This window comes from Pinus tabuliformis, chromosome X (assembly GCF_031772625.1).
Source record: "Pinus tabuliformis cultivar Carrire ecotype Pingquan chromosome X, CPIR1, whole genome shotgun sequence".
NCBI classification, from domain to species: Eukaryota; Viridiplantae; Streptophyta; class Pinopsida; order Pinales; family Pinaceae; genus Pinus; species Pinus tabuliformis.
The window spans coordinates 156,332,237-156,353,655 of record NC_142308.1 but is presented as its reverse complement, the minus strand read 5'-3'; the positions used below and the strand labels follow the sequence as shown (position 1 = coordinate 156,353,655).

The following is a 21,419-nucleotide window of genomic DNA, read 5'->3' as shown; positions in this document are numbered from 1 at the left end:
CTGAGTTTGTGCCCTAACCAGTGATCAGGTTTGCCAAGATATGCTTCAGTCCTTACAGCATATTCAAGTTGCCAGATGGGCAGCCTTGGCATTATCAGTGAAGCAGCAAAGGAAGGAGTCTTATGGAAGGAAAGCTTCAGTATGTTGAGTAATTGGTTGAGCTGCTCTAGGCCTATCATCTGCTGCATTGTGTCATCCTCACGGTGAAGATCTCTGATGTATGATCTTCTATTTTGGCAAGTCAAGTATTGACTTCAAATGTATATTTGTACTATGTCTCTCTGCTGAACTATTGAAGAATATAAGAAGAATTGATCAAGGGTTTCCCCACAATGGGGTTTGTCCCTAGCTGGTGCCACATCTTGTGTCCTCTTGTCTTGGCTTGTCTTCTGCTGTTTATATTTATGTTCTATCTGCACTTTACTATCATGCTGATGTGATTGCTAATCTTAATATTGTCATTGGGCTAATATGAAAAACTGAAGTAAATTGCTCTTAGCATAGAACATACCTAAAATTAACAAGAAGCAAGGTGTAGGGCTCTCCAAGAAAGACTTTAGAGGAAGCCTAGGCCTAGGGATGAGGGATATTTCTTGATAAGGGATGCCGTAGACCTAATATTGCTACGATAAATGGTTACTAAGATGATCCATGTGAAATTATAGTGACAAGCTTGTGGGATCACTAAGAAATTCAAGTGGACCCAAACAAGGTCAAGGGTTTAGAGTGAAACTTCAAACAAAAGGTCTCAACCACGTAAGGGAGGATAAAAGGATCAAAGAGATTATACTTGAATTAAATTTTCAATGTAGTGATCTTTGATGGGGCCACTAACCTATGAAACCTGGGACCAAGAACGAAATTGGAATTAGGGCTTGGGATAATTCCAAATCTAGCCACGGGAATTCTCTCAAGATTTGTGAGGGCCTAGAGGACACCCAATGCAGTTGTAGTCCAACCAACGTTGCACGAAGTGAGGACGGTTTTTTGGAAGCAGGGACATGGAAGCGTCATTTCCCAAAAATCTAGGAAGCGAAGCGTCTACTATATATATATATATATTTTATATTTTTTTGCATTTATATTTAAAAACATCCCAAATACCAAATTAGTTGTAGAAGACATGAAAACATGCATATTTTTACATAAATCAAGATAGATATGGCATCCATGATTCCATTGTACATCAATGATTAATTATTCGAGCATCAACCATCTAGATTCTAGCAATTACAAACATACATCAAATTTTTAAGCATATCATAAAACATAAAACATTTAGAAGATAAAATCATCAAACATTCAAGTAACTTATCTAGCAAGTGAGCAACTGTCAACATGAGTCATGTCCAAAATTCAAATAATAATGTTTACAAAATAGGCCACTTGGCCACCACCAAGACTCAAGTACACACTGAACTAGGAAGAGTAAGAAAAAAAGTTCAAATTCACAACAGGAGTCTACAAGTCTAATCTATGACAAAAGTAGTAAACTGTGAATATATCTACTAATCTCTCCTCCTTCCACCACGAATAGGACGTGAGCCTCCATGTGGTGGCAATGAAGAAGATGGTGGCTCTGGAAGTTGTGGCAATGACTATGGAACTGATGAAGATGAAGCCCCCGCTATTGGTGTTGAAGCATGGAACCTGGGAACCAAGGGACCAGATGGGGGTGGCATCTCAACTTAATCATCATCATCTTGGATAAGATCATCCTCCAATTGCTCTAATTGCAACACTCCATCCTCCAAATTGGGCTCCTTTGGATTTTTTCCCCAAACCTTAAGGTCTTTACTAGTATTTGCATCATCACAGTAATGGGACAACAATCGCAAGTTGTAGTGAACATAAACCAAGCTCTCTGTCCTGTCTAAATTTAACCTGCTTTTTTTAATACTGTGGATGAAGGAATAAGAGTTCCAACACCTCTCTGCAGAAGAAGTGTTTACCACTTGTGATAGCACCCGCAATGCCAAAGTTTGTAGAATTGTAGGAGCACCTCCATGCATGTTCCACCACTTGAGACCAAAAATTCTCTTGATCTTAATTGCATGCATGCTCCCAAGTGAACTAGTGCTAAACGTATAGTTGCTCAAATGTTTCCGTACCATGGCAACCTCCTCCTCATCAGGCACTAATTTATCCTATGCTTTCATAGAACCAGATAAAACCTCTGGATTTAGGTGTGGTTTTTTCATTCTTTCCCCTAGGTGCTGGCGTTGAAAGCCATGATGGATGATAGTATTTAAGTGTCAGAACATATGCTAAGGCATGCAATGGAAGTTTAGCATATCCCATTGTTTTTCCACCTCTGCACGAATATAATTATACAAGGTGATATCTCTAGGCTCAACATGTCTATCTACCACAACATGCTATACATTTACTCATACACCTCCCCAATTATTGGTCGATCTGAATCTGTAAACTTGATCATGTAATAAATTGGTTTGGTGAATTGCAAAACATATTTAATCCATGACCAAAAGTAACTGTCAAGAATAGTGTCCTTGGCTACATTAGCACCATCTCTATTAGTTTTAATTTCCTCCCATGATTCAAAGGTCACCATATTAGGTAAAGCTTGTCTCACCTTCAGTAGCCGCCTAAAGGTGACATATTAACTTCCAAATCTTGTTTTTGCAATTTTAAGCAACTGCAACTTGGAGTAAGTGCCATAAAAGTAGTTTACCATTATATGCCCTGTGATAAATTTAATGAGTTGCTTCCCTCTCTTGTAAAGCTCATTAATCCATCCACATTCTTTATGCTTCACAATATCATGCATTACAAGGTTCAATGTGTGCACCAAGCACCTGGACCAAAAGATGTGTGGATGAGTACACTCAATAATTTTTCCTGCTTCCTTACAATTTGCTGCATCATCAGTGATCACTTGAACCACATTATTAGGACCAACATCTTTGATTGATTGCAATAGGAGATTTGCAATGTTTTGGGCAGTTACACTGATGGAGGAGTCATGAGATGTAATAAAGACTACACCACTAGAAGAAACACCAAGAGCATTTATCAAATGTTGGTTTCTAACATTTTTCCACCCATCTGATACAACAGATACCCCACAATCCACCCACTCATTTGTAAAACGTGTCAAAGTGATTTGAACCATTGCTTTTTCTCTTTCTAATAACACTGTTCTAGCTTTCTCATAATTGGGGCTCTTGTATCCTTTTGGGGTTTCATTGATGGCCGTGACGATATCATGCCAATAGGGAGAGCGAAGCACATCATCCCTCTGAACAACGTTCAAGAAATCCCCTATTGTTCTTCTACTTCTAGAGGTTGTAGAAGTACCATGAGTAGATGAGCTACCAAATCTAGAGGTTGCACTTGATTCATAATGAGTTTTTTGTTTTTTGTTTTTTGTTGTGCAACCTCCTCTATTTGGATGTATTTTATTCTTTGTTCAACTGAAACCTTTGGGCAAATTGCTATCCCCATGACACCCTTTTTGTTATCATTGTCCAAAACCCCACAAAGATGCCAACTCACACAGGTATATGAACCACTATATGGTTTTCCTCCATGACAACCATGAGGGCACAAAAACTTGTAGCTTCCACCCAATGTTTTTAAAACCGGAACCGGTGACCGAACCGTCCACCTAATGAACCGGTTTACCTACTAAAACTGGTCGAACCAGGATTGGTTAGGTCTAAACGAACCGGGACTGGTTAGGTCTAAACGAACCGGGACTGGTTAGGTCTAAACCATGATTCCAAGCCAATAGAGACAAAATAAGCAAAGTTTGCTCATTTATATACCATGTAAAGGTGAATATATGAAAATGGCACCGAGTGCAATACATATCATCGACAAAATAGTAAAATACATAAGCAATGACTCAAATAAACAATTTGTTTGGTTTGCAATTTTATTGCCATAAAAAAACCCTTTATCTTGCATTGAATCACCACGATGAAAATATATGGTTGTTCATTAATAATGAAAAATGGTTCACTTGCCTCCACCATGTTTGGCTCTCTGAGATCATCAAAGATAGAACCTACAATGCTTTCTCTGTGCTTCATGAGTCTTTGACGCTGATTGGGATTGGAGTAATTGAGTATGCCAATTAGGCATTTCTCTATTAAACTCTCAATATCCATGTCAGAGATAGGATCTCCACAAACAAACCAGTTATACAAATGCCATCTACTTACAAGTTACAATAAAAAAAGTGTCAAAATCCTCATCCTCTTGGTTGTCATGCTCTTCATTACATGAGGGAACGATAACACCTAAAAGGTTTTCATCTATAGGGTTCTTCTACAAAATATACCCTCTCCAAATCATCAAAAGAATCATTACTAAATTCAGAAACTTGGAAGGGAATATGACGTACCAAACCCTTGCCTTTATTGTAAAAATCTCTGTTTTCCCACCCCGGTTTTCAGTTTCTCCTTATTTCTCCCATGTAGTTAAATGCCCATTCCCATAACCATACATTTAACAGACTGAAAAAATAAATATTGCTGAAAACACAAATTCTGGAAATTTTTCAGAATGCTGGAAATTGCAGAATTAAAAATCAGCAATCAAAAACAGCCATTAAAACACATTAAAACACTGATATTTTTGGTCAACTTGACCCTGAAAAACCCCCTACAACTCTTGGGAAAACCAGTTTGAGAGCTCTTCTTTATTTCTGAAAATTGCCTTTTTACAGTGAGAATTATTCAGCAAAAAATCGACAAGCAAATTTACAACTTATCTCTTTTCCCGTGCCTCACAGCAATCTGGAAATTACAGCAAACAGGACAACAATAAATGCTGTACGGCCTTCGTTTTGTGTGCAGAAAAATCAGCAAACTGCTCCTCGATTTTTGTGCAAAAATCTGCCTTTCACTATTTTCTGAATCAGCTGTACAAATCTGCTCAACTGCTGCCTTGGAATATGTGCCAAGCTGCTGTCTCCTTCTCCTCCCTGCTCAGAAATCTCTCTTGCTCTCTTGCTCTTCTTCTCCCAATCTGCTCATGAAAGAATGAATGACCTTTTCCTCCCTTAATATAACTCCAAGTGACTTTTGGGTGATCCAAGTGACTTTTGGGTGATCTCTAAATCCAATGGCTGAAATAGATTTAGATCAATGGCTGAGATTAAATGCTCATTTAAATCTCACTTTCTATTTTTTAATTCACCCCACTTTAATAAAGACCCACTTAGTCATTTATTTCCAAAGTCACTTTTCCTTTCTAATTTTTCATTGACTTTATAAAAGTCACTTTAAAATTAGACTTAATAACTTTATCACTTAAAGTCACTTTTAAATTAGATTTAACTTTATAAAATTATAAAGTCACTTTAGGAGAAAAATTAAATTCTTTTGGACACTTTTCCCTAGGCCAAAGATCAAAGCCTAAGGGAACCACCTGTCCTTCGGTACCAAATTTCAACACTCCCTCTTACCGAGGAAGGTGTTCCTTACCACACCCATCTTGTCTCTGAAGTAGACATGCTTGCCCCGTGGTAAGGCTTTGGTAAGGATATCTGCAACCTGCTCAAGCTTCACAGATCCCTTCTGAACAGAGTTTGATGAAATGATATCTGATCCCGATATGCTTTGACCTGTCATGAAATACTGGATTCTCCGTGAGTTTAATGCAACTCTGATTATCACAGTAAATCACTAAAGGTCTCAACGGCTGACCAAATAAGCCAAACAACATCTTGCGAAGCCAGATGGCCTCACAACTAGCTAGACTGGCTGCCATATACTCTGCTTCCGCTGAACTCAGTGCTACTGACTGCTGCTTCCGGCTGAACCATGACACTACTGCTGAACCCAACCCAAAACAACACCCTGAAGTGCTCTTCCTATCAGAAGCACAACCTGCCCAATCAGAATCAGTGTTTCCTACCAATCTCACTCCATCTCCCTGCCTGTAGTCCAGACCATAATCCACTGTCCCCTGCAAGTACCGCAAAATGTGTTTTGCAGCCACCCAGTGAACCTTCCTAGGCTCACACATAAATTGACTCATCGTGTTGACTGCAAAACAGATATATGGTCTAGTGTTGACCAAATACATCAAGGAACCAATCAGCTGCCTGTACAATGTGGGATCCACCAACTCGGAATCCGAAGCATGAATCTTCTTCCAGTTGGTGATCATCGGTGTCGACATGGGTCTACAATCCTCCATGTGGAATCTGCTAAGGATGTCCACAATATACTTCCCCTGCCCCAGGAAGAAATGCCCCTCCTCCTGCCACACCTCCAAACCCAAAAAGTAATGCATCAAGCCGATGTCCTTCATCTCAAACTTCGCCGCAAGATCTCTCTTGCAGTGCTCTATGAGTCTCTCTGCACCTGTAATGATCAAGTCATCCACATACAGCACCAGAATGAGAGGCTCCTCACCAATCACAATAAAGTAAAGGTTCAGATCTGCCTCACTCTTTGTGAAACCCATCCCCTGCAAGTATGCATCTATCCTGGAGTACCATGCTCTGGGAGCTTGCTTCAGGCCATAAAGGGCCTTCTTCAGTCTGCACACATGGGACTCCTTCCCATGCACCTCAAAGCCCTGTGGCTGCTCAATGTACACCTCCTCCTGTATGAAGCCATTGAGAAATGCAGTTTTCACATCCATTTGGTGGATCTTCCAACCCATCTTTGCTGCTATTGATATAATGGAGCGGATCGAAGTATATCGAGCCACGGGAGCAAAGGTCTCCTCATAATCAACTCCCTCTACCTGGGAGAACCCTCTAGCCACAAACCTCGCTTTGAATTTCTCAATGCTGCCATCTGCAGCATGCTTTACCTTGTAAAGCCATCTGGAAGTAACCACAGATTTTCCCTCAGGCCTCGGCACCACCTCCCAAACATCATTCTTCATGATAGAAGAATACTCCTCCTGCATGGCCTCTCTCCAGACCTGCTGGCTAGCTGCCTCCTCATAGCTAGAAGGCTCAGAGTCAAAGATGCTGGTAACCATCGCCATATAGCTACAAAACCTCTCAGGTGGTCTACTCTCTCTGACCGGCTTCTTTGGCTCAGCAACAGATGTGGCATCTCTCAAGGTGTCCTGAAGCCACTTGGGCTTCCTCTTCCCTGAGCGCACTTCTCCCACCGGAGAATGAAACTCCTCCTCCTCATCATCATCAGTAGCCTGAACTCCTGACTGTCTGTCTGCTGTCCTCCTGCCTGCACCTGAACCTGTAGAAGCTGAGGTACCGTGTGAACTGTCCATCAGTGGACTCCCTAGTGAACTGCTCTGTGAACTGCTCTGCATGCTGCCCGGAGCACCACCCCTCTGGCTCGATGAGCCATTGCTCACTGACGGACCTGACATCCTCATAGATGTACCTCCTGATCCTTCTGATCCCTGCCCAGTGGATCCCTGCGACTGACTCAACTGCTGCTGAGGGTCTGGCTGATCCGGATACTCTAACTCCCGTGACCTCCTAAAGGCCCTGTCCTCCTCGAACTTCACATCCCGTCTGACAACAACTCTCCTCTGTGCAGGAATGTAAATCCGAAAGGCCTTTGAGGTCTCACTGTAGCCCACAAAAATACCCTTCTCTGCAGTGGGCTCTAGTTTGGTCCTCTTCTCCTTGGGTATATAGGAGTATGTTATGCATCCAAAGATATGAAGATGACCAATATCAGGCTTCTTCCCAGAGAAAGCCTCCTCCGGAGTCATGTGCCCCAAGGCACGATGGAGACTCCTGTTCTGCAAGTAAACAGCTGTGTTGCAGGCCTCTGCCCACAAGAACAATGGCAACCCCTGATCATGTATCATGGCTTTGGCAGCCCCTATGATGGATCTGTTCTTCCTCTCCGCAACCCCGTTCTGTTGGGGGTTGTAAGGAACAGTGAACTCCCTCCTAATGCCTGCCTCCGCACAATAGTCAACAAACTCTCCAAGGGTGTACTCTCCTCCATTGTCCGACCTCAAGGACTTGATCTTTCGACCTATCTGAGTCTCCACAAGAGCTCTGAACTCCTGAAACCGCTTGAAAACCTCACTCTTGGTCTTCAAAAAATAAATCCAGGTCCTCCTGGAGTGATCATCAATGAATAACACATAGTACTCATATCCACTCAAGGAAACATGAGACATCTGACCGCTCACATCGGAATGAATCAAATCAAGTATCCCCGTCGCTCTGCTGTCACTGCTGGGAAAAGGGGATTTGGCAAACTTGCCCATCGCACAACCTCTGCAAGTATCAAAGTGATCAGTACTGAAATCTGGCACACCTGTAGTGATCTCCCGCAATGTCCTCAAGGCTCCATGATACATATGTCCCATCCTGCGGTGCCAAATCTCACACAGCTCAGAACTGCTAGCTCTGCTGTCGGTACTACTGCTCAATGCTAAAAGGGGTTGGAATGCAACTTGTACACCTTTGCATGGCGTACACCTATCACTCTAGCTGAATCAGTTGGAGTGCCCCTGGGATACATCAACACCTGTCCTCCCCTGAACAATACCTCATATCCTCTGTCCTCCAAAGCTGAGACGGATATGAGGTTCTTCCTCATCCTTGGCACATAAAGAACCTCTGACACCTTCAAGGGAGGTTTGGACTCCCTTTGAAATGTCACTGTCCCCACCTCGACTGCTCTAACAACTCTGTCATCACCGAGTACTACCTCGATATCAGTGCCACTCTCTGAAAGCTCTGAGAAGTACTCACGGACTCCTGTCATGTGACGTGAAGCCCCACTGTCCACATACCAGATACCTGAAGATGCTCTGCTAATCGAGAGAAAAGCATGCTCCCTCTGAACCTGTGTGGCAGGTGATCCTGCACTAGAGGACTCACACGTAGTGAACGCAAACTCCCGGTCAAAACGACCAGCAAAGTCCTCAATCTCTGCTGAAGCTGCCACGTCCTGGTTCTTCCCCTTTTTCTTCTTCTTCTCCGTACACACAATTGCATAGTGTCCTATCTTTTGACAATTCCAACACTTCACCTTGGAATAGTCCTTCTGTGTGTTCCCCTGTTTACCTTTACCTTTGCCTTTGCCCCCACCACTGCTTGTGGAAGCCTGCTTCTTCCCTTTGCCTTTCTTGCCTCCTGCCACCAGTGCTACATCCTCATCCTGCTCAACTGGCTTGGCTGCCCCAAGCTGACATTTCCTGATCTCTGTCTGAATGCAATCATCCCAAAACCTCTCCCATGTGGGAAGGGTCTCACGTGCACAAACCCCAACAACAAAGTTCAACCATGAACGGGGGAGGCCATTCACTGCAATCCGCACCAACTCAGTGGGTGGAATGGCCTCTCCAATCGCTGCCAACTCATCTCTCACATTAATAATCTTTGTGAGATATCCAGCTGCACTATCATTACCCATCTTAATGTTCTTCAGCTTCTCCTTCAGGACCATCTTCCGGTTCTCATTGGTACTCTGGTAGAGATTGGACAATGCTGTCCACATCTCATGGGCATTGCTCTTTCCTCTCACATGAGGAATGCAATGGTCTTTGATTCCGTCTAGAATCAGCCTCTTACCCTTATTGTTCTTCTTTTTATACTCAGCCAACTGAGTAACATCAGTGGGCACAACAACAGGGTTCTGTGCGGTATGCACCATGATATCCCAGACTTCTGCCTCCTTAAAGATACTCTGCATTCTCTCCTTCCAAATGCTGTAATTTATATGCCCATCCAGCCTATCCTCCACCCTCAATCCCAATGACATCCTGCTGTCCTAAAACTGAAAAATAGCACTGCTGTAGTAAAGATAAAACTGCTGTTTATGAAAAAATCAGCTTGCTGGAATTTTCTGAGTGAAAAATCAACAACTGTAATTTTTCCTTTTGCTATCCCAAACTGCCCTTCAACGCTCAAGCTCTGATACCATGTAAAAATCTCTGTTTTCCCACCCCGGTTTTCAGTTTCTCCTTATTTCTCCCATGTAGTTAAATGCCCATTCCCATAACCATACATTTAACAGACTGAAAAAATAAATATTGTTGAAAACACAAATTCTGGAAATTTTTCAGAATGCTGGAAATTGCAGAATTAAAAATCAGCAATCAAAAACAGCCATTAAAACACATTAAAACACTGATATTTTTGGTCAACTTGACCCTGAAAAACCCCCTACAACTCTTGGGGAAAACCAGTTTGAGAGCTCTTCTTTATTTCTGAAAATTGCCTTTTTACAGTGAGAATTATTCAGCAAAAAATCGACAAGCAAATTTACAACTTATCTCTTTTCCCGTGCCTCACAACAATCTGGAAATTACAGCAAACAGGACAGCAATAAATGTTGTACGGCCTCCGTTTTGTGTGCAGAAAAATCAGCAAACTGCTCCTCGATTTTTGTGCAAAAATCTGCCTTTCACTATGTGCTGAATCAGCTGTACAAATCTGCTCAACTGTTGCCTTGGAATGTGTGCCAAGCTGCTGTCTCCTTCTCCTCCCTGCTAAAAAATCTCTCTTGCTCTCCTTCTCCCAATCTGCTCATGAAAGAATGAATGACCTTTTCCTCCTTTTCCTCCTTTAATATAGCTCCAAGTGACTTTTGGGTGATCCAAGTGACTTTTGGGTGATCTCTAAATCCAATGGCTGAAATAGATTTAGATCAATGGCTGAGATTAAATGCTCATTTAAATCTCACTTTCTTTTTTTAATTCACCCCACTTTAATAAAGACCCACTTAGTAATTCACCCCACTTTCATTGACTTTATAAAAGTCACTTTAAAATTAGACTTAATAACTTTATCACTTAAAGTCACTTTTAAATTAGATTTAACTTTATAAAATTATAAAGTCACTTTAGGAGAAAAATTAAATTCTTTTGGACACTTTTCCCTAGGCCAAAGATCAAAGCCTAAGGGAACCCCCTGTCCTCCGGTACCAAATTTCAACATTTATGCAAGTGTATCTCATCATCACAATGTGCTTCATTTGAGACATGATGACATGCATACTATTTAATAGAAACATGGGGTGCTACAACAAGGCCTTCGTCACACTTTTCTTCTTTGGGTCTGAAATCTCATGCATATATGGTTCAAGTGATGAGAGAGAATGCTGGTCATCCTCATACAATTCATTTCCAAGCTTCCAATCATGTCAGAGATAGGATCCCCACAAACAAACCAGCGATACAAATGGTGGAGGCTGGCATGGCAGGTAACCGATCGGTTTAGGACTGAACCAGTCGTTTTGACTACAAACCGGCCGGTTCCGTCCTAAACTAGCCGGTTAGAGCCAAAACATCGCTACATTGCCTTTCTGACCGGGTTTTTCAGTCGGTGCCAACCGGTGGCCTTGCTGACCGGCCGGTTAGACCGGTAACCAGTTAGTTAGGCCAGTTTTAAAAACACTGTTTCCACCACCTTTTCCCCCTTCAAGTTTGATCACATAATTCCACAAGGGTGTCAATGTTCCCCTCTAGCATTTCAGTGTTCTCTTCATCCCCCTCCTCTTCAAACCCTTCCTCCTCATCATACATTGAGTCACTCATATGGGGACCACTATCCTGTTGTTCTTCTTCCCTTCTATTCCTACTGCCCCTTGCCACCATGAAAACTAAAAGTGGAATGATACATAGAAGCCAAAAGAACACCATTTTGGAATATGAATATAGATGGGTAACCTGCAATGAAATGAGCAAGAAGAAAGAATGGGAAAGAGTAGGAGAGGGAGAAGAAAAAATACAAACAACAATGGTAGAAAAATGAGGGAGTTTGGGGTTTGCACTTACCTCTTTAGCTCTTGTAGATGGAAGCCTTTCTTTACTCCTCCAAGCTCCTCCTCCTTCACTGCTCTTAGCTCCTCCTCCTTCACTGCTCCAAGCTCTCTTTAAGCCTCTCTTCTCCTCTCTTTCTCCTCACTTCTCCAAGCTCTCCAAAAATACAAGAGTGAGGAATTGAGAGGGGAAAATGAGCGTTATCCCCATCTATCATTTCCCTAACTCAACCTAAACCCACCCCAACTCAAGTTAAACAAAAAAAGAAGCTTTTTTTTGGGTTGGCCGCGCGGAACTGCCCATTGGGCATCGAATCTACTTGGGATCCATGGCTGATCCGTCGCAGATCTGTGGTTCCGAAATTTGGAACCGCGGATCAGGTTGACACAGTTCCGAAATTCCAGGAACTGTTATTTCCAGCTCGATCCGTGGTTCTAAATTTTCGAACCGTAGATTCGGTAGTGGATCCCCCATAGATCCTTACGGGATGTAGATCTCGGTTTACATCCGGGGGGGGGGAGGCGTTTCGTGCAACACCGAGTCCAACTCGCTCATCAAATGAATGGCTACAATAAATTTGGTGTGATGCCCTAGGAGACACTAGGGTTAGGGCTTAGAAAAGGGAGAGGAGGAGGTGAAAAGATTTTTGTTGAAGTGATCACCAAGGATTAGACCAGTGCCTAGTCTATTGGGAGAATGGAGTCAATGAGATTTCAACCTTTGAAGTATCTTTAACCCAATTAAGGAGTTCCCCATCAACTTTGTATAGCCCTAAAGGCAACAACTAGGTTACCAAATAAATTTACACTTCTTATTGGTGTAATTTGATGACTTATCAAGGAAATTATATAGGTAATATACCCCTAGGAACATTATTCACTGTACCAGACATGTAACTTATGCAAAATCCTCACAAACTCAAATTCACTCTTCAATTAAGGAAAAAACATAGATTCCATGAGCAAAAATTTCATACATTATACATGAAATAGAAAAATAGACCATGAAATATTACTTACAAGTATAGCGAATATATCCAACCATAAAAAAGGGACAAAATCGAAGCTCTAAGACCAAGACAAGATTTCCAAATGTCAAAATGCATCAAAGATCATGCAATTGATCCTCCATTAGCTATAGCAGAATTCTCAAGAAGAGATAGAATCCAAATTGAAGTGACGATGAATTGAAGTGATGATGAGAATCAAATGACTCTGTCATCAATTTATATCATCCTCTAAGGGTTCGATTTACCTAATTAGGCCCAATGATGCCCCAACTAATAAAATAATGTACAAAATAACATTACTTGGTGACAAGCCCACCAAGATAGCTTTCATAACTTGAGAATAAGCCTCTTAAAAGGGCCAAAATGATAGATACAATAGGTCGAAGGACATTGAAAGGCCAAATGGAGTCCAACATGTGCCATAATGAGTGGGAAGGGCTCCAACTATAGTGATAAAGGGGGTGGCCCCTTGATATCCAAACAAATGACCTGTGGTGCTTGCAAGTGGTTGTGGGGGCACAAAAACATCCTCATGGGCCTCCAAGTAGATCGATCAAGCTTGTATCCCATGGTGAGACACAACCCCATATGGGCCCTGGATGATGTGAAGAATATAGCAGTGAAGACCCCCTTATGGTTGGGCAGTTCATGACCCACTAGGGGTTGGGACAATCATGGGTTCCTTAATGATGTAGGGGGCCCTGGGAACCACAGGAATCCAGGGGATGGGAGCATTATGTGAAGAATATAGCAGTGAATATCCACTTAGGGTTGGGCAGTTCATGACCCACTAGAGGTTGGGACAATCATGGGTTCCTCAATGATGTAGGGGGCCCTACGTACCAGGGTGAGGGCCATAATGATGGGGGTAAAGCTCATGCTTGGCTTTTGCCCACGTGCTAAATTTGTATGTCCCAACCATCTTTTGCATTTTATGGTACTTTTCCTGTCAAGAGTGGCCAGATTATGCTTTTAACCTTCTTTTTATCTGCATCATCCTTTGGGGCATCATTTCCAAGCCTGACCCAAAGTGTGGACTAGGGGAGGGGGAAGCTAACTCCTTGTGGACCCAGATAGGAAATATGTGAAAAGGGGTTATAATGAACGAAGGGGAGTGATGTATGTGGTGTCGGGAAGCGAGACCATGCAACCAAAATCGGGATTTCCCACATAATGCCACTCCTAAAGCTAGTAGCCAATAAAGGAGATCCCGCAGGAGTAGGATAGAAGGTTAAACACCAAATTGGACAAGGGGACAAAAGCACAAACCAAGCCCACTCTTTCCATCGAATCCCCCCACTAATCCATGCCCAAGGGTGTCCATGATAAGTAAGCAAAGATACCCAACTACATGATGAAAAGCCATACCTTTGGGGTTGGAAGGCCCACCTTCAAACATCTGATCATAGCAGATGGGCAAGGGTCCATAATGGCTGGCGTAGGTGGCAGAGATGGTGGCACATCGAGCTATCTAGTGGCTGCAAGGGGCTCCTGGGTGCCAGTTGAGGACCATCTAGGAGAAAAAATTCTCTTATGAGTGTCCTTTGCGATCTCAATCGGAACTGGCCATGGAGATTACAAAGAGAGTGCAGCCAATAACAAGGAAAATGGATAAGATGGTTGCATCACCCTGAATAGTATAATACTCCCTATCACTTTTCAACCAAATTGACCCCCTCTTCAAGGGTTTATATGGATATGAACCCCCATCCTTGAAGGAAAACTTGTCCATGGAAGTAAATTGCATGAAGCAACATGATGCTCAACAATGGTGTGAAAAAACAATTCACAGTGGGGTATATGGTCTTTTTGTTTAATTGCATTGATACAAACATACAACTCTTTAGCAACATGGTAAGAACAAGCCTCAACCTAGGTTTTATGGGCTATATAAAGTGTGAGAAAAGTTGGGGAGGTTGCCTATGCCCTGAAAATTTCCAACGAGGGGAAACTTCATGATGTCTTCCATTTTTTTTGCTTAAAACAAAAGTCGGGGAAGAAGTCGATCATCCAAAATTCAAATAGATATTACTCTCACAAATAAGGTAAGTTCATACTAGAGGCTAAGGGTATTCCTGAGGTGAGAATAAAATATCTCCATAGTATTCAAATTTTAGAGGAGAAAATAAATTGAATGGCCTCCTAAAGGATGAAGCTACATGGGAGTTTGAAGCATTTGTGTTGGAACTTCAAATTTTGTACATGTAATGCATCACCTTTTTGGGGTAGGCTCCTCCATCCCCTCTTTCATATATTAGATATAATCATGTTCATGTTTTAGCTCACTTTGTTGAAATGGTACATTTTAGTAGTGGTTAGGGGTTCAAATCTCGCTCTCTATTATTCAAATGACTTAAGTTATAAATTACACCCCATTTTTCTTTGTACACACTCTTCAAAAATCAATTTGGAGGCCAAAAGATGGGTTTAGCCACCAAATTTGGGAAATTTGAGGCTGCAATAAAATCTTGAAGCATGCTCTTGCAATTTTTTTGAGCTGTTATACCACTGGTTGAAATTGTATAACGTTTGGGATCTACCACTGGTTGAAATCGTATAATGTTTAGGATCTACTGCTGGTTGAGGAAACTTGGAATATTTTGTCTCTAATGGCTTGGAATATTTTTGTCTCTAATGGCTTGGAAAATATTAGAGATAAAATATTCCAAGTTTCCTCATATATATACCATGTAAGGGTGCATATATCAAAATGGCATCGAGTGCAATACATATCACCAACAAAATACATAATCAATGAGGCTCTAAATGGCCTCTAGAGTCCAAAAACAATGCTACAACTGAAGCTACTAGGTCACTGGCCTACTACAAATCACTAATCAACATGATCACTCATCAAACTGCTGCTTGTAATTCTGCCTGTATAGCATTTTCCCTAGCCTTTGCCTCAAACTTCCTCAGTTTTTCAAGGTATTCTGCCCTAATAGGCCCTATCACTTCATCTGGTGCATCACATGGGGTTACTTGGCCTCTTATACCAGCCAAGTGTTGTTTAAACCTATGGATACACCCCCCACCCTCTCCTATTGGGTGCTTGCAATATTTGCACACCATTTTTTCATCAACAACATAACAATGAACCCATGCAACATTTTGGGGCCATGGTGGATGATGAAATATCAGATTTGAAGGGAAAGAGATCTGCAAAAAAAATTCAACCAAGTAAAATGCAAAACCTATGATAAATTTGAAAACAAAAAAGAGGCAGATTTAGCCTACAAAGAGGGGTTGTTTTTTACTTGAAAAAGAAGAAAAAATTAAAAACAGGGGCGACAATCAATTCTGGAATTTTTAAAGAGAGAAATCATACCTGGGATTTGGGAATGAAAACTAGTTGCCAAAGCCTCCTCCCAAAGATGCCAACTCCAGTAGACAGCTCCAAACCAACTCTAAGATGACAAAGAACCTCCAAACTTGCTGCTGTTGCTGCAAAACTCAGTGCTGTTGCAGAACTCTCCAAGCTCTCATATGCTCACAAAAACTTGAAATGAGAAGTGTGAGGCAAATAGGAGCTCAAGGTTGCTTTTATAAGTTGAGGCCAAAAATTGGAGGGAAACTGCCCATGGTTTGCTTAGAAACCACCTAAAACCTCAATCTGTGGGCCCACATCCTTACTGTGTGGAGATTAGTTGACCTGGGCCAGTTTATGATGGAACAGGTCAGGTTGGACCGGTTGGTACCTAACCGATACCAAACTGGTCCAATTGGCTGGTTTGACTTCAAAGATTTGCTGACCAGCTGGTTTGATCAGTTTCTAGTTCAGACTGACTGGGTTTTAAAACTATGCTGATGACTTAATTGGTAAATACTAAATTCAATATTATGTTAGTGTTTTTGCATCACTATTGTTAAAAATAGGGTTTAACCCCTTCTCATATGCATATCTTATCATTTTAACAGTGCAATCAACTAGTTACTAGGTTTTATTGTAGATGTCTTGCTCCAACACTCGGATTGCAGCGCCAATCCACCTTTGGTTGTGTAAGTGCACCTACTCTTTTACTGGTGTTTTTTGGAGATGTCTTCCTCCATTATTTGGATTTTTAAGTGCAGTCCACCTTTGGGTGTAAGCACTCCCACACTATTCCTGGCTTTTGGCTCTTAATATCTGTTTTCTGTTTTGGTTAATTCTAATTTTGTGGTGGTTGTTCTATCACCCATGCAAATCTTTCCACTTATGGTGACGTCTTATGGGACTAGGTTTCAAGTATTGAATGATCTTAATGACACCACTCTGTGGTAAACATCCTGAATTGTTTTGCCCACCTCAATTCAACAAATCCTCTGTCCAACGGTGATCCCAAATAACCACTTCACTCCTACCACTCATATATTTATGCCATTGCCAATCTGATTTTTTATCTTGCTTTAAGCAGATTTTTAGTTAAATATCTCTTTTAAGTTGGTTTTGTGATCTTGCATTTTCTAGGCAGGAATATTGCAGTACTTGAACCTTTTACCTATATTTGTTAGGGCATTTATATTTTCTAGTGAAAGTTCTTTTTAAATAGCAATGTTTTATATAGAAAATGAAATATTTCTTTACAAACCATGCAAGCTATTTGCAATTGACTGTTAAAAAATATAACTGGCTTGTTAAACGTTAAAACCATATAAACTTTTATGTATTTATACATTTTGGTAGGCAGGGATTCATCACAATTTCACATGACCATTTATTAAAGTGTTGATTTGACTTTTTTTTTAATCTCCTCTTTTCCTTTTCTATTATCTTCACTGTTCATGTATTTTAGACTTCTGTTACATTTGATAGTATTAACCTGCCAATATGCTGACATTTCTTTTCCTTTTTACATGCTTTTTATAATGAACATTTTGGTTTTATTAGGTTTTTAACTTTAATTCATTCTGGAAGTTCTCTTTTTATGTATTCCTTGGAAAAAAATCAGAATCTATTAAATTCTGGAAGTTTCTCATTACTTCATCCATCAAGTTTTATGTTATTAAATAAGCTTTTTATACGATTTTCTTCAATTTGAGAATGGCAAATTTTTTGGTGGTTAATTTCTTTTGGTAAGATCATTCATACGTTTGGGGTTTCCTGTTTTCCACTGCTGGAAACTCACGTTACAGTGTCCTTTTGCTGCTTACAGCAAACTCTGTGAAGAGAGCATCACCATACACCTACCAGAAGCCTTGTCAATGAGGCTGACATTCAATTTGGAAGAAACTGATTTGCTCTGTTTCCAACCTGGCTATTCTTAGTCTCAAACCCAATGTCACCTCCAACTAATCCTTACGTTTTTCTGGACTTAGTTGTAGAAATGATTTCTGGAGAAAACTGTGTGATGAAGAGTTGAAATCGTTTCTCTAGAAATCATTTCTACAACTATATCTCACAACTGTGGAAATATGCATTCAAAAATTGTTTTGGACTTGTTTCCTGTTTTAAATACCATGTCAATTTTGTCTTTGTTTTCACCCTCTATCATTGCCCTAAAGTACTTACTTGTTATGTTTTTCAATGCCCTAGTCGTACATTGAGCATGCATACTAAATAAAACTTAGGTTTTGCCCTTTGAAATGTGTCTCATTAAGAGAGAAAATTCTTGTAGTAGTGGAGTAGGTGATAAACAATAGTGGAAATAATTGATGGCGAGGTCTTGGAAATTGAGGTAGATCCTAAGGTGTCGAGCAATCAATGCTTTCATTTTTTGTTTCTTTGTTTCTTTAGTTTCATATTGTTGTTGCTCTGGTTACTTACGCAGGATAAACACTTTTTGCTTAGTCATTTGTGAAAGACTGAGAAACCATCTATGATTTGTGGTTTTCATGGTGATTCCTTTTCCTGAACTGCAGCAGCAATGGGTGGAGGAAGGTTGATGCAACTTCTGTCAAAAATTTCCTCCAAGTTTAAAGGGAAGACAGGGGACTCAACTTCATCGGGCTTAAGGTTCCATAAAGTATTGTTGGTGGTATTTCTTGCAGTTGCATTACACTATTATCTAAGTTCCAAATAAGAAATCCTGTATCAGTTCCTGTTCCATCTTTCTTCAGAGACCTGCAGCAAGACTTGAAAAACAGCCTTTTTTTTCACGGTGGAAGAATAATATTCTACTCTGATGTGGGCAGTTTATCATTCGATTTGCCTGAAACTTTTCCGAGAAATTTGATGTGGACACCACACTGAAAACTATTAGTTCCATGCATTTTGGAAATATCAACTGGCAAAAAAGGAGGGAGGGGTCTATATACTTTCCACACTTGTACAATAACTTGGCCTGTTGAATTTTTTGCCATTTCTGGTTTACGTGGTTGCAGGCTGTGAAGTATGTGTAAGAGGAGTCTAGAATGGATATGGTTGTGAATCTCTTTTGTGGGGATGTTACAATGAAGTTATCCCTTAAAAGGTTGTCCTAAAATCCTTGTGCTTTACTTGAGCTATAGATGAAAACGAAATCATCAATAACATTACTGATGCGGAGAAACATCGAGTCATGTTTGAGAGGGATGCATAATGATGCTGTATGGTAATCTTGGGAGTGCGTTTTTACTTGCAATTGCTGATCAATAGTTTATGTCAAGGGGCATTTCTTTACTAATCAGTAAACTTCGTGAATGAAACAGATATACTTGCATGTGGTTGAGTTTGATGTTCATCTAGTATTGAATCATTACATGATGTCATATTTTAACAAGGACTTGGTGAGTTCTGATGTCTAGATTGAAAATCTAACTATTTCTCAGTTGAGCCGACTATGTAAGCTTTGACAACTAGGGTGAAAACATATCTGATCAAGGAAAATATGATTTAATTTTCAAGACAAACTACACTTAAATTAGACCTCAAAGCACTCGACATGAAATTGTTGTCTGTACAGAGTCACACCATTATTGATGATTGCACGAGGTTTGTACTGAAGTACTTTACTAGATCCAAAGGATTCTGTGCCTTACTGTTAATGCGACGAGATTTATTTCATCAGCTAATCATAAGCAGGACTCCTTTCATTTCTTACGGATTAAATAAAGCACCCCCCAAAATTTTCCCATATTTGCCAAAAGGCAAGCAAATTTCATGTTTCCTATATTTTATTACTGCGCAGAAGTTGCACCAAATAACAAATTATTTGACAGGGGCCTACCTTGCCTTAAACAAGCGGGCTAAAAAAGCTCCAATGCCCTCTTTGTTATTTTTTGTATATCCTTTTTTTCTGGATGTTTTTATAATGAAGAATTATTAAATTTTGGGTGTAGTCTGTCTTGATGCTGTTCTAAACTATGACCCTTGTAAAATACAAACTCATATATTTATATAGATCTTACAATTCCTTTGTGGGTAACACTCATTTCTTTTGCGTATGTTGTCTATAAATATGCCATTCATTGTGCAACTCATTGTATAAGTTTTCTTAGAAATGTAATTGAGACATTTGTGCATATTTATTTTATGTTCTTTCCTCAGCTTTGTTGTGTTCTCTTTAAAAAACAATATACAAAATTTTAGAGGAAACTGTGTACGCTTCTAAGAGCTTCTGCACTGACCGAGAGAAAAATGATGTGAAGGAGAAAAAACAGCTTTCTTTTGTGAAACACGGTGTTTCTTCTTCAAAACATAACGGTGTTTCTTCTTCAAAACATATTTATGTAGCAGAAATTCATTCTCAAGGATCGTGTCCAGGAGTGAGGAAAGGCAACAAGATTCAACGATGATATCAAAGAACCACATTAAAAAAATGTCATTTGTATCGTGTCCAGGAGTGAGGAAAGGCAACAAGATTCAACGATGATATCAAAGAACCACATTAAAAGATGTCATTTGCAAAATGTTGTAGGGTGAAATGATCATGGTCAAATGTTAAAAAAAAAGAAAAAAAAGAGTTAAAATCATGGTTAAAACTATTAAAACTGCAATAAAAATGTTCTAAATCAGCATAAAGTTGTTCATAAAATTTGGAGATTATAATTGTTAAAGTGCCATAGGATAGGGAAGAAGAACTATTATAAAGATCTCATAAATTGTTGTCTTATATAATTTTTAATGTAAAAATGATGATGAAGGCAAAACAGGAAACAGTCTAAAAGCAACAATGCTGGGTAGTGAAAAAAAAACATAATCAATATTAAGCTAATCAAGATCATAGTATTCCATAGAGTATTTTGTTAAAGGTTAGAGAGTTATAAAGAGTTTTTGTAATTTTAGATAATTGGTTGAACAAATAGTTTTAAGAATATTTAGATTCAAGCACAAGTTCTAAGAGGAAATTGGTTTCATTAAGGTCAAAATGATCAGTACTTGGATCCAATCAGATACCAAAGCAAAGCAAAGAAAGACAAACATAAATGATAAATTTATCATTCCATTGATTAGTAGGTAATTAACATGGAGCAAAATGTAAAATTTACACACACAACATGGATAAGAGTACACTTTGAGAAAGGTGGATTAGTTCATTCATTAGATGATGCAATGTTTCATTACGTGGTAGATGAGCGGAGTACATTACATGACTCCCAAATATGTAACCACTATTCACTTCATATATGACTACATTAAATGTCTTGATTTTACATTACTTTTAGTAAGACTATCATATTTCTAGTTTTAGTTTTTATATTTTTAAATTTTAAATATGATTGTTATATTTAATACCCTACCATAATGTTCATTTTACATGTTTGTTCAAAATGCAAAGCACATAAGTTTTAGACAAGCAAGATGTTTATAGTCCACAAG

At 40.0% G+C, this 21,419-nt stretch overlaps 1 protein-coding gene across 2 annotated transcripts in view; it reads left to right on the top strand.

Annotated features, from left to right (window-relative positions):
• Nucleotides 1–19,284, top strand: part of LOC149138927 (GPI transamidase component Gpi16 subunit family protein) — a 117,055-nt gene extending 97,771 nt beyond the window's left edge. The window contains exon 5 of one of the 2 annotated variants that reach the window (XM_089446215.1): nt 18,545–19,284. In XM_089446215.1, coding sequence (XP_089302341.1) covers nt 18,545–18,702 — 158 coding nt within the window. In that variant the 3' untranslated portion in view covers nt 18,703–19,284. Of the gene's footprint in view, nt 1–18,541 lie in introns of both variants that reach the window. The other variant, XM_089446214.1, reaches the window with a different exon arrangement.
• Nucleotides 19,285–21,419: the final 2,135 nt, after the last annotated feature.